This window comes from Tupaia chinensis, unplaced genomic scaffold (genome assembly GCF_000334495.1).
Source record: "Tupaia chinensis unplaced genomic scaffold, TupChi_1.0 Scaffold146346_2, whole genome shotgun sequence".
In the NCBI taxonomy this organism is placed as follows: domain Eukaryota; kingdom Metazoa; phylum Chordata; class Mammalia; order Scandentia; family Tupaiidae; genus Tupaia; species Tupaia belangeri.
In genome coordinates, this window is record NW_006206203.1 from 942,359 (window position 1) to 956,735 (window position 14,377).

General features: G+C 37.8%; 1 protein-coding gene across 1 annotated transcript in view; it reads left to right on the plus strand.

Moving 5' to 3' along the window:
• Positions 1 to 5,858, plus strand: part of CCDC148 (coiled-coil domain containing 148) — a 290,895-nt gene extending 285,037 nt beyond the window's left edge. Inside the window, exons 14-15 of the mRNA XM_027768454.1 lie at positions 1,334 to 1,474; positions 5,702 to 5,858. Coding sequence (XP_027624255.1) covers positions 1,334 to 1,474; positions 5,702 to 5,848 — 288 coding nt within the window. The 3' untranslated portion in view covers positions 5,849 to 5,858. The remainder of the gene's footprint in view (positions 1 to 1,333; positions 1,475 to 5,701) is intronic.
• The last annotated feature ends 8,519 nt before the right edge of the window (positions 5,859 to 14,377 follow it).

The following is a 14,377-nucleotide window of genomic DNA, read 5'->3' on the forward strand; positions in this document are numbered from 1 at the left end:
AAAGAAAGAAAGAAAGAAAGAAAGAAAGAAAGAAAGAAAGAAAGAAAAAAGTATAGATTAAGTGTAAATATATAACTACTATTTCATCATCATCATTGATCAAATAGAAGATGGAGAGGGGACCAGCAGTTAGTGTAATGACTATGTCGCTGAACTCCCATGTAGTCGACTGTGGTTCACGCCCTGGACCCGGTGGCTTAAAACTCACGCCGGGCGCGTGTGCGTGCGTGCCCAAGATCCCGAGAGGAGAATGGAGGAGAAGGGATTGCGGCATGGCCACCCCCCTGGGGGGTGATTTCTCACTTTCTGTCTCTCTGTCTCTCTCTGTCTGGCGAGCGTACGCGCCCTATAGCAAAAAACCTCTCCAAAAAAAGAAAAAGAAGATGGAGATAAATTCACAGCATAGGAATGTAATCCTGGTCATCCTAAATCCTATAGAAGGTAGATTACTTCATCATTAGCAAAAATTAAAGTCACTGCCTTTTGAGGACAAGATTTAATGTTGGTATTACTAAACATACTTCTCATTCAAAATACAACTTTGATAATACAGTCCATATGATAGAATTCCTTCTGTAAACACTTTCAAAGAGGAAATATCTGTGCCCAATATCTGCAGTCAGTGTTTAGAACTAGAGCATAAGATACTTTAGCTGAGAAACCTATAATAATGGGTCCTATGTTTAACCCCCAGATATTTCATTAGTTTCTAAATGGCATTACAAATGCCATTTTCTTCATGCTAATTTTTGACTTTCAGAATTAACAGGCAGGTGTTACTAATGGTGCATATAATTTACAAAATTAGTGGGTTCTTTTCATTAAGATACAGTTTTGTATTATCATAAAGGACAAGGGCATTTGGGTTTAAATGACTCCACAGTTTTCCAGTAGGAGAGAACAATGGTTTAGGCATTGTCTGGAAATCTAGTTGGCCACTGCAGTGGGAATTCACCGATTTTGCCCAATAATGCCAACGTACTTGACTTTACCCATGAATAATATGAATATGTAGGTTTTCTAAATAAGAGTTCCAATGACAGAAAGATTCATTTTATCTGAAATTAATCATAATTGTAATTATTTAATCACTGGCAAATAATTACATACCATGGTCTTTCATTGTACTATTTTGTTATATATTTGTTTTGTTTTAACTCCTTTGTAGGTCGCTAGGCTTGGCCTAGTTTTAATATTTTTTTCTGTCCTTTCATTGTGAATTTTATTTTTAATAGCATTTCTCTACTTTAATGGGCGTTAACCATGAACAATGTTACCCAGACATATTGAACTTGGACCCTGTTCCAAGTAGCCATGCTTTCTCTTCTTTCAGGTTGCTATTGTCGCTCAATTTGATCCTGTTAGAATGATGTCAGATACAATGGCATCGAAAGCTAAGATGGGTGTTGAAATGGAAGACGAATTTATTCTTCAAAAGCCTCTCTTCACATTGAATACATACAATGAACAGCAGGTAATTATGGGAATTAGTATGATTGATTTAAAAGTCACGACAACCATAAGAAGAGTAGAGATGTGTATTTTGTGTCATAAATTGTTTTCAATATTTACATTTGAATATCATTCATATTAGCATGATTTTTTACTTCTAAATACAAGTATATAACAATTGCACAATTTTTAATATTATAAAATAGTTAAAGGCAAGTGTACAAAACAGTTTACCGAAAAGCCTAATGAATTTGTCATTGAAAATTATTTTTTAAATTTGGAAAGCTTTATAAAGTTTCATTTGTAAGTTCTGAGAGATATTAAAATGTTAACATTTAAATATTTCTCTTATATTAAGAATTTATTTTTAAATGTATACATAAATCTTATTAAATAAACAACTGATAAGACAAAGCAGAGGAACGCTTTCAGAAATGAAAATGAAGAGATCACAGTGAATTATAAAACAAAACAGTTCTAGCAGAAAAAGTGTTAGGGGGTTACTTAATCATTTCTAAGAACTTAATGTTCATTTTAGTCTGTGCCTATAACTGAGAAGGAATTTTTAAAAGATCTTTCAGATAGATGAATTGAAAGGTGGGGGGTGGAAGGAAAGACAGATGAATGAATGGATATCACTAAAATTTAAAGAAAAAGTAACTGTTAATTTTACAAATCTAAGGAGAGAAGCTAAATACTTATTTAATTTTTTAAAAATCAGGAAACTTTCTATTTTTAAATAAATCCATTATGCCTCTATTATGTGCTGCATACTTTGCTAGGGAATAAAAACATGAATAATTTACTCATTTATTCACTGAGCAAATTTTTTTTTGAGAGGTTTTTGCTATAGGGCACATGTGCTCGCCAGAAAGAGAAAGACAGAGAGACAGAAGGCGAGAAATGACCCCACCTGGGGTGGGGGGCAATCCCTTCTTCTCCATTCTCCTCTCGGGATCTTAAGCACACATGCACACACGCCCGGCATGAGTTTAAGCCACCAGGTCCGGGACTCGAACCGGGTCAACTACATGGGAGTCTAGCGACATAGCCATTACACTAACTTCTGGTCCCTCACTGAGAAAAAGTGTATAGAACCTCTGCTATGTTCTGGCTCTGTACATGGTACCAGGCTACTTCCTGTACAAGGCAGACTGATCCCGCTTGGAGGAAGCGAGCAGAGGCGCCTGGATGGGAAGGAAAGCAGCATGTACAGCAACAATGCATCTCGGAGAAGAGCTCCGGAATGGAGCGAGGGCAGTGAATGATAAACTCTGACTGGGGATGTCAGAGAGTGTCAGAGAGGAAAGGAGTTCTATTTTAGTAAAGGATTTTTGGCAGCAGTAACAAAATTGACTCCAGATGATTTATGATAATAACAACAACTTAAAACATGCGTCAAAGGGTGTGCATAGGGAAAGGGAGTAATTATGAGGATGCCTGGGTGGCTCCAGATACCAGCTGCTAACTGGGGAAAGAAGCGGGGCTTCAAGAAGCGAGGTGAGAAGCTGGAAAAGCCTCAGGTAGCTGAGCTAAAGAAGTCAGGGTTTTACCACAGCAGAAGGTGGGAAGAGGCCCTTCCTGGTTTGTCTTCAGTGTAAGGAAAGTGACAAGGGTACATGACAAGTGCTTCAAGAGAAGACTGCGAACGTGGGTTGGGGCCAGACTGGGAAAAGCACAGTAGGTCTGCTGTTACAGCATCGGACCTCTGCCCTTTGAGCAGACACACAACTTTGAAGCAGGTGAATTACGTATTTAGTCTTGGATAGAAAATTGATACTGATGGACATGGGGTGGGGTAAAGTCTTTTTAGGTTGGCAGAACCCTCATGAAAATGGTGGGAATGAGAGTCAGACAGGGCTGCCTGAAGCAGAACGGGATAGAGGGAAGATGATTTCAAACTAGACTGCAGATAATATTGGGAAGAGCTTACATTTTGGATTCAAATCCACATCCACTATTTATTGCCTGGGTGCACTTGTGTAAGCTATTAACATCTTTATGTCTCATTTTCATCATCTGTAAAATAATTATTTGCAAGGTCCTTGTGAGGATTAGAGATAATAAATGTCAGCTACCTAGAATATTGCCTGGCACCTCGTAGTAACTCTGTAAACTCTAATCAGTAGGTACTGCCATTAACCATGTAAGAGCACAGAGGGAAAAACAGATTTGTTTTATGAATGCCATGTAAGGAGGGAAGGTGTCTAGTACACATTTGTAAAGAATCGAAAGGCTGCCTCTGGGGAGGGGACTTGGGGAGATGGAGTTCTGGGTGGGACGGATATCTCTATTTCACTGTCCTCTATTAAAAAAACTTGAAACCTCACAACCCTAGAGCTGAGGAGTGAGGTGCATCCTGGAGATAATTTGGGAGTCAGTAGCATATGGCTTGAACATAAATCCTTGGGGAGAGATGAAGGTGACCAAGGAGAATACAAGAAGGCAGAAAAGGAGAAACCTGGGTCTAAGGCCCAAATGTGCTGTTCCTCAGACACAAATCTCTGCGTTATTCTTGACTTCATGCTCACCATTGCCCCAACCCTGTATCTGATCAGGTGCCATGTTCTACTGATTCCTCCTCTCAAGGTGTTCTGCCAATCCTTGCTCCCATTTATTACTTCACGTTCAGGCAACTATAATAGACCCCTAGCCACTTCCCTGCCCTCACCTGCTCGTTCTCTGCCACCTGAATTTATTCTGAATTTACAAGCAGATCCACCTGTGCATGCAGCTACACTGACTATACCACTTCCATACTGAAAACAGAAACAAACATAACCCCGGTGGGTCCTTAGACTCCTTGACATGGCATTCAAGCATTTTAACTTTATGACCCAGTCTGAGGAGTGTCCTTTTCCAGTGTTCCTCAGGGGTACCTGTGCCCTACCCAAACTACCCTTATCCTAAATTGACCTATTCCACCTCCTAAGTTTTCTGTGTCTCCCTTCTCCCTCTCCTTTAGAACAGCAATAAGCCAAACTTTTACATTTAGCTCAGTTGATCCTCCTTACCTGAGACCATGTTTATATTGATTTACTTCCAGGTGTCCCTGCTCAGAGCACCTGTCACATGTTGCCACAGACTGTAGTTATTTGGGTACGTTCTTACTACTCCTGTTCTTTCTGAGCTCCTTCAAGGAGGGGGCTGCTTTCCATACCCTATTATCTCATCCCCTAGAGGGACTTCAAGTCCATGGACAATGCCTCATTAGGCAAAATCCAAATGTGGCCACCTTATTACTGCAAACAGTGTGTGTTACCATTTAATATTCATAGAAGGAGGGGAAGAGAAATGAGATCCAATCAGCTGTAAATGAAAACAGAAATTGAACTACTCACATGTCCATTCCCACTTAGAATCAGATGGAGACCTTTTCTAGTTCTGTTTGAAATAGAAATCCATCCTTGGAAGAAAAGTTCTATTGATTTTCTTTTTCAAATAGTGACCATGTGTTTAAAATTAATTTACATGTTGTAAAATTGTGGAGAAATGAAAATGTCTGTTTAAAGACAGATGCATAAGGTTGTGGTTAGATTTATTTTAATTAGTGTTTGTCTTATTTTATAATTCCTGCCAGTAATAAATAATGAATCAATGGTAGTACTGAAAATAAGCTTCTTTTACTTTATCTTTTAATTATTTTAAAGTGTTATATTTTTACTTTTCTAGTACACAATATTCCACACATTCTATGTTAGAAACCACTAATGTACTGGAAGGTGATATTGTCAAAACAGATTTGGACATTTTCAATAAAAATAACCAGCCTAGGGGCCAGCAGGTGACATGGTGGTAAAGGCACTGACCCCCACATGGCCAACTATAGTTCTATTCCTAGACCTGGCAGCCTGGGACGCATGCCAGGTGTAGGACCCATGCCAGGTGTAGGACCCATGCCAGGTACATGTGTGTGCATTCCCAGAATCCCAGGGGGAGAATGGAGTAGAAGAGATTGCAGTGTGCCATCTCCTCTGGGGGGAAGGTGATTTCTCACTTTGCTTCTCTCTGTCTCTTTCCAGTGAACCTACAATCCTAATAACAAAAAGCTAAAAAAAAAAAAAATTAAAAAAAGGAAATAAAAAGTAACTAACCTATAGTCACTGTACTCACAAAGTTTGTTGTTACCTTGTCACCTACCCAGCAAAAACAAATTATGCAGTTTGGGAAAATATAGAACTAAATGATAAATTTTATTTTTTTCTTACAATGAATTGTTATCTATTTAAATTGCATTTTGTTTCTACAGATAATTTCTGACCCTAGACTTCGCTTTGAGTTAGCACTTCGTGAAGCTGGACTTCATAAAACATTTTATGCCAAAGAGATACTACCAAAAATCAGTCCTCAGAAACCTCCAAGAAAGGACATGGAGTCTACTGTATTTAAAATCTAGAGGTCATTTTCAAATCCTATTGTCTGTAAATAAGATTTTTTTCCTTGAAAAATACTTTCTAAAATTTTAAAAATATCAAACAGAGTTCATAGTATCTATTAAAAAGACTTTGCTCTTTTTATGGTTCTTTGAATTTTATGTTCTTCAACTTATATTTAATAGTACTAAATACCTCAAGATATGGAACTTAATTATGGCACATCTGGTGCATATATTAACATTAATATACAGCATTTTAGAAGTTGTGTTATCCCATAAAAAAGCACAAAAAACAACCCATTTGCAAGGATTATAAATTATGTAGCTGCTACCTGCTAATGTTCATTTTTGTTTGTTATTTCAGAATTTGACTTTTTAATTATAGAAGCTTCATCATCATCATTAATGCTTCTATTATTGCTTGATTATTATAAGAGAAGACTCAACTTTTCTCTAAATTTAGAAGCCAATTTGGTATACCGTGTTTACTGCAAACCAGTCATTCAAACAATTTCATTTTGCAAATTAGCCCTTAAGAATAAATTAGAAATCAGAACTAGCATTTCAAGCATGGGAATATCTGTTTTGGTTTGCTGGGAGAAAAAAATATATTTATATGCTTGTTTAGAAGAAATATTGAAATTTTATAATATTTGGTATGTTGTCAAAAGTTCCAAACTAGGGCCAGCTGGTGACGTGGAGGTTAAGGTGCTAGATCCCACACAGTTCAAATCCTGGACCCAGTAGCTTGAAAATCACATCAGAAACCTTTGCTTGCATGCCCAAAATCCTGAGAGGAGACTGGAGGAGAAGCAACTGAAGTATGGACATTCCCCCCAGGGTGGATATCTCACTTCATGTGTGTGTATCTCTAACAATCATACATACCCTATAACAAAAGCTTAAAAAAAAAGTCCCAAATTCCTTATTAAATAGTGGTTTTATAGGGGGGAAATACATTTCATATAAAACTCAAGTGTAAATTTTTTACTATTTTAAAAAAGTGGTTTTTCAATCAGAGTATTAAGTCAGTGTTATAAAAAGTTGCCATTGGAGTTGTCAGTCAGGTGGCATGGTGGTTAAGGGTACTACACTCCCACATGGCTGACTATGGTTCAAGTCCCAGACCTGGTGGCTTGCTTTTTCATTCTTTCTCTCTCTTCCTCTCTAGTCAAGTTGAAAATAAATAAATAAACTCCATTTTCCTCCTGGGATCTTGGGCACATCTACATTCACCTTTTGCTTCTTCTAGCAAAGAGGGCAATTTTCCTTCTATCAAGACCAGTATTTCCATGTGTATTTTGGGTTTCATCCCCTCTCAGTTCCGCAGAATTTTTCTTTTTGTATATTCTCTTTCTCTCCTATATCTTCAAGCTGTTTCTTAGTATATAAATATACTAGAATAAACCCTACCTTCATAAATAAACAAACAAACAAACAATCAAAACAAAACTCCCTTAACCCTACATTATCGCCTAGCTAGGACCACCTCCCTGCTTCTCTTCTCAAGAAACTTAGGAGCCACCTGTAGATATTGGATGTAGACATTGGATGTCTTCTCTTCTCATTCCAGCTACCGTCACTCATTTCAATTCCCTTACCTTCCATGGACACTGTTCTTACCAGTATCACTAGATGAACTATTTGGCAAACCTGATGACCACTTTCTAAGTCTCCATCTTACTGACCATGGTAGCATTTTATTTGGTTGACAACTGTCCCGGCCTGCGGGACAGTTGAACAGGTTCCCTGGGGAAGGGAGTGAGAGATGGGACAAACACACACACATACAATATGAGATGCTGATCAAGTCTTCTTCTTCCTCCGTCTTCCGTTTATTGAGGAGAAATGGCGAGTTATATACAGCTGGTGGGCACCAATTGGTAGCCCGAAATACAAATGAGATAGAACAGCATGAACCAATCATTGATGTGGGTGGATCTCTCCCATTGCCTAGAAACCCAACCACTTCTGGGGAGAACGGTTGGTCACATCATTTCTGAGAAACGGTTTGCTCAGTGAGGAAGTGAAGCCTAATGGTTTCCAAGATGGTGGATAGCTCAAGATGGCTTCCGTATGCAGTGCCCTCCACAGACAACTAACCTGTTTTAGAAGACACTCTTCTAAACTATGAATCTGCAAATAGTTGTGAAATAATTATATTAAGATGATAATGAAATAAATAGCTAATATAAAAATACAAAATATAGACATAAAAAAGATGCTCTTTGCTTTATTTTTATGACACAACCTACTTTACCTCCTGCTTCTTTAGTCATTCTTCAATCTCTTTTGCTGACTCCTCCACCTCTATTGATCCTAGATGTTGAGGTGCCCAAAGATTAGCGTTAGCTTTATGTTTTTTTAAATCACATTATAAGTCATTTTTAAATATTATACTTTTAGCTCTTAAATTATATCTTTTGAGTATCTTTTAATCTATAGACTTCCCCATCCAGTCAGTCCCCCTTTTACAATTTATTTGTTGAAGGATCAAGTAAGTCTACATGTAGAATGTCCTATGATGGATTTTGCAAACTTTATCTTCTTGGTGTAGTTAAATATGCTTCTCTGTCCTCTGTCTTTTGTGTTTGCTATAAATGTCTAGTTGAATAGAGAAGCTTTATAAGATTTATAGGATTTATATTCTTTTTGTTTTTTTCCTAATGAAGACCACTTCTTTGTGGTGTTGTGTTCTTCTGTATATATTGTCTGGTTGAGTCTCTTTTTGAAATTTTTTGCTGCTGCTATATGATAGACCAATAGCAAACATCATACTCAATGAGAAAGAGCTAAAAGCCTTCCCCCTAAAAATTGAAACAAGAGAAGGATGACCACTTTCTCCACTTCTTTTCAATGTAGTGCTAGAAGTCTTAGCCAATGCAATCAGACAAGAGAGCAAAATAAAAGGCACTCAGAGAAAAAGCTAAACTTCCCATATTTGCAGATGATATTATTATATACATAGAGAGTCCAAAGGAGTCCACAAAAAACTTCTAGAAGTGACAAATGAATTCAGTAAAGTAGCAGGACACAAAGTTATGATATAAAAATTTATAGCGTGGGACCAGTAGGTGGCGTGGTAGTTAGGGCACTCGACGCTCACATGTAGCCAACAGGGGTTCGAGTCCTGGACCTGGTGGCTTGCTTTCTCACTTCCTTTCTCTCGCACTCTCACCCTCTGTCTCTCTCTGGTCAAATTAAAAATCAATCAATGAATAAATAAATAATAAAATAGTTATTAAAAAAAATTTATAGCATTACTCTATACATCAACAAGGAACAGACCAAGACAGAATTGAAGAAAGCAATCCCATTTACAGTAGCTGAAAAATAAATAAGATACCTAAGACTAGGCCTAACCAAAGAGGTGAAAGATATCTGCAAGGAAAACTGAAAAAAGAAATTGAGTGTGATACAAAAAAAATGGAAAGACATCCTATGCTCTTGGATTGGAAGAATCAATATAATCAAAATGTTAGTTTCACTCAAGTTAATTTACATATTAAGTGTGATTTCAAGCCAATTACCTGAGACGGTCTTCACAGAAATAGAAAAAAAAGTTTTTAAATGTCTGGAATCATAGAAGACCCCATATCACCAAGGCAATACTGTGCCAAAAGAATAAAACATGTGTCATCTCATTACCTGACTTTAAACTATATTGCAAAGCAGTGATAATCAAAACAGTATGATACTGGCACAAAAATAGACACATAGAGCAACGGAACAGAATAGAGAATTCAGAAATAAACCCTCATTATACAATAGTCAACCAATCTTTAATGAAGAGTTCAAGACAATGTGGTACAGAAAAGAAAGTCTTCAGCAAATGGTACTAGAAGAACTGGATATTCACCTGCAGAAAAATGAAACAGGACCCCTACCTCTCACCATTAACAATAATAAACTCAGAATGAATCAACAACTTAAATATAAAGCCTCGAACTGCAAACCTACTAGTGGAAAACATAGGGGATACGTCTTAAGATATTGGAATAGGCAAAGATTTCTTAAATAAGATGCCTAAAGTACAGGTATCTATTTTGGGGACTATTGCCTTGATTACACCAAGCTAAAAAGTTTCCTTGGGAACCAGCAGTTAGCGTAATGGCTATGTCACTGGACTCCCACGTAGTCGACCACAGTTTGCATCCCGGACCCGGTGGCTTAAAACTCACACCGGGCGCGTGTGCGTGCGTGCCCAAGATCCCGAGAGGAGAATGGAGGAGAAGGGATTGCGGCGTGCCCATCCCCTCTGGGGGGGTGATTTCTCGCTTTCTGTCTCTCTGTCTCTCTCTGTCTGTCTGGCGAGCGCATGTGCCCTATAGCAAAAAAAAAAGAAAAAACTCTCCAAAAAAAAAAAAATGTTTCCTCACAGAAAAGGAAACAGTAACTAGAGTGAAAAGACAACCCTCAAAATGGGAGAGAATATTTGTGGGAACCAGCAGTTAGCGTAATGGCTATGTCACTGGACTCCCACGTAGTCGACCACAGTTTGCATCCCGGACCCGGTGGCTTAAAACTCACACCGGGCGCGTGTGCGTGCGTGCCCAAGATCCCGAGAGGAGAATGGAGGAGAAGGGATTGCAGCGTGACCATCTCCCCTGGGGGGTGATTTCTCGCTTTCTGTCTCTATGTCTCTCTCTGTCTGTCTGGCAAGTGCGCGCGCCCTATAGCAAAAAACCTCTCCAAAAAAAAAAAAAAGGGAAAGAATATTTGTAAATTATTCCTCAAAGAACTGATACCCAAAATATAGAGAGAACTCAAGCAGCTCACCCATTAAAAAAAATAGTAATCCATTTAAAAAACAGAAAAGAATCAAACAGACAACTCTCCAAGAAAGACTTATGAATGGCCAAGAGTTATATGAAAAAAATGTGCAAAATCTCTTGTCATAAGAGAAATGCAAGTTAAAACCAGAATGAGATACCATTTAACTCCAGTTGGAATGGCTAGGATTGAAAACATTTAAAAAATAACAGCAATAAATTCTGGCAAGGCTATGTGAAAAGGGAACCCTCTTACACTGGTGGTGGAAATGTAAATTACTTCAGCCTCTGTGGAAAACAATATGGAGGTTTCTCAGAAACCTACAAATAGAACTTCCATATGATGCAATTATTCTACTTAGTGTATTTACCTAAAGGATAGGAAAATGCTCAATTGGAAAGACATTTGCATGTCCATGCTTATTATAGCATTATTCACAATTACTAAAATATGGAACTGACCTAACTGTCCAAAAACATATTACTGGGTTGAAAACCCATGATAAACGTATACTATGGAATATTACACAGCTATAAGAAACATGAAATCCTCTCATTTGATTCAAAATGTATAAAAAGACTTGATGCTATGCAAAGTGAGCCAGACTTTGAAGGACACACATTGTGTACTCACCTTTTACTGAGTGTTTATGGCAGTGATTAAAAGATCTGAAGATGTGATGATGGGGAGGAAGGATGGCTGTGGATTCTAGAGACTGTCAGTAGGGAAAATGGCCGGTAGAGAGTGGGTAGTGGAGGATGGGTGTAAGGTGCAAGAGGAGAAAACATTTGACAGATGGAAAAATGTACAAAAAAATGCTTTAATAACAAAAGAAAAAAAGAAATTTTGCTGCTACTAATTCTCAATGCCTAGATCCATTAATTAATTAAAGATCATATAATATATTTTAATTCAAACTCTCATTCTTTGTTAACTGGAATATTTTCCTTTCTTCTAGTAGCATAAGAAAACTAGGCTAAGTGTTTTCTTTGTCAAAATAGTTTTCAAAATAATGAGTTGACATTCTGACACCCTCCCTCTAAAAGGTGATAAATTTTATTGTATTATGAAGTCATGGATTTAAATATAATTGATGTTTCAATCTATTGAGGAATTTTCCTTACTGATGCTTAAATTATCCCCTTCTTGAGCAATGGAAGCCTTTTCAGTTTAGCTCTTGTATTTGCACAACATAATGTCCTTTTTAACTTAACCATTCTAATTATCTATTTCTGTATTTTAAAAATCTAGTTATTCAAAATTATTATTTTGTATTGTTTTCATAACTTTGTGGGTTGGCTGAGCTTTAACGGGTAGTTCTTCTTTAGGGATCCATATTAATTTCCTATCACTACTGTTAAGGTAGCTGGTGCCAGAGGTCATGAAAGAATTCACAGACTAAGTAAGCAGAGAAAAGGGTTTATTCACTTGCCAAGAGAGAAAAGTGGCCAGATGCAGAGTGTCATTTAGCCCTGAAGAGTAGAGACTAGAGGCTTTCATTGAGTTTTAAAGGGTGAGGGGAGTAACAGTCATGTAATTAAGGTGATACGGGACAGGACATCTGTCGGTCCTTGGCAACATCTGAGTTGTTTTGCTATCTCTGGGCGTTATATCTGGCTGCTGTGGTCTGCCATATATCTTGTTTGTTGTTGGTTCTAGAACCAGTCCATGACAGGTGTAGCAATCTTTATGTCTGAGAGCAGGAACTTTGAAAAACAAGATTCAGTCATCTGCAATGAGAGAGAAAAGGAAAAAAAAATGCCTGAAGCGCCTAGAAGATATAGATACATCGTTGAGGCACTAAAAGTGTCCTTTCAATTAGTTACTTTAACAAATTATGACGAACTTTGTGGCTTTACAATACAAAAATATTATCTTATAGTTAGGAGACCAGAAATCAGAAATGGGTCTTTTTGGGCTGAAATCAAGATGCTGACAAGGATTTAGTCATTTCCAGAGGCTTTGGGGAAGAATCTACCTTTTTGCCTTCTCAAACTTCTAGAAGTTACTCATAGTCCTTGGCTCATGGACCACTTCTTTTGTGTTTAACATCATCAGTGTCAGGTCTAGGTCTTCATACGTGACATCTCTGTACACACTTTTTCTGCCTCTATCTCCCACTGATAGGGATTCTTGGTATTATATTGAGCCTGCATGGACAACTGAAGATAATCTCACTATGGTAAGGTTAGGTAATTAGTAACCATAATATCCTTTTACCACATAACATGACATTTATTTGCAGATTCTGGATGTTAGAAAATTCACATTGGGGCCAGCAGGTGGTGTGGTGGCTAAGGCACTGGACTCCCACATGACAATCTAAAGTTCAAGTCCCGGACCTGGCGACTTGAAACTCACACTGTGCATAGGTGCATGCATGCCCAAAATCTCGAGAAGAGAATGAATGAGAAGGGTTTGTGGTGTGGTCATCCTCCTCTGAGGGGCTGATTTCTCACTTTCTGTCTCTCTCTGTCTCTCTGGTGAGTGTAAATGCCCTATAGCAAAAATCTCTCAAAAAAAAAAAGGAAGAAAATTGGCATCATTGAGAGGAATTTCCTGCATACCACAGGGTATTTTATGTACTTGCAGTCAATTGTCAATTGTAGCTTTAGTTGTTTAAAGCTCAACTTGGAGACTGGCAAGTGGCATAGTGATTGAGGTGCTGGATTCCCACATGGCTGACTGCTGTTTGAATCCCGGACCTGGCAGCTTACTTTCTCACACTCACTCTGTTTCTCCCTGGTCAAATTGAATAATAATAATGATAATAATAATAATAAATAATTCCTTAAAAAATAAAATAAGGCTCAACTTGGTGGTATAGTCAAGAGGACTTATTTACATAGCTGCCAGTTGATGCTGGTTGTTGGCTGGTAATTCATATGAGGTTGCCAGTTGGATTACCTGCACAGTCTGTCCTTGCATAGAATGGAGATGGGTACAATTGAACTTTCCAACAGCAAACATTCTAAGAGACAGAAAATTCAAGCTTCCAGGCCAGGTGAGACCTACTACTGGATTAACACAGCCACTCTTCCTCCATATTCTACTCATCAAAGCAATGGCAGAGCTCTTCCAGATTCAGAATGGTTGAGAAATAAGCTCCACTTATTGATGTGTGAGGCAATGGCAAGGTCATGTTGAAGAAGAATACATGAAGTGACAGGTATTTTTGTGGTCCTCTTAAGAAACCTGTCATACTTGTTATCTGTCATGACAGTATGTTCAGGCTCCTTTTAAACATTTTCTGTTTTGCCTTGGAATCTGTCTTTTCTCTAAGAAGTCCTGGTTCTTTTTCATGGAAAATAATTTTTCAAGACAAAAATTTGGGCGCTAATGATGCACATTGCTATTGGGTTTGTCTTCTATTCTAAACCTTTTAAATGAACACTATTGGGACCATCAGATGGTGTAATGGTTATGTCACTGGGCTCTCATGTAGTATCTTGGACTGGGCGGCTTAAAACTCAAGTTGGGTACATGTGTATGTGTGCCTAAAATCCTGAGAAGAGACTGAAGGAGAAGGGATTGTGGTGTGGCCATGCCCCCTTGGGGGTGATTTCTCACTTTCTGTCCCTCTATCTCTCTCTGTTTCTCTGGTGAGCACATGCACTGTACAGCAAAAATCTCTTTAAAAATTTTTTTTTGGTTATGTACTTTCTATTCTTTGTCCTTTTGTTATAATTGTAGATTATATAAATGCAGTACTCTTTTAGCCATAATTTAATCTTGTAACTAAAAAATATTTATGTAACTAAACTATATAAATATATA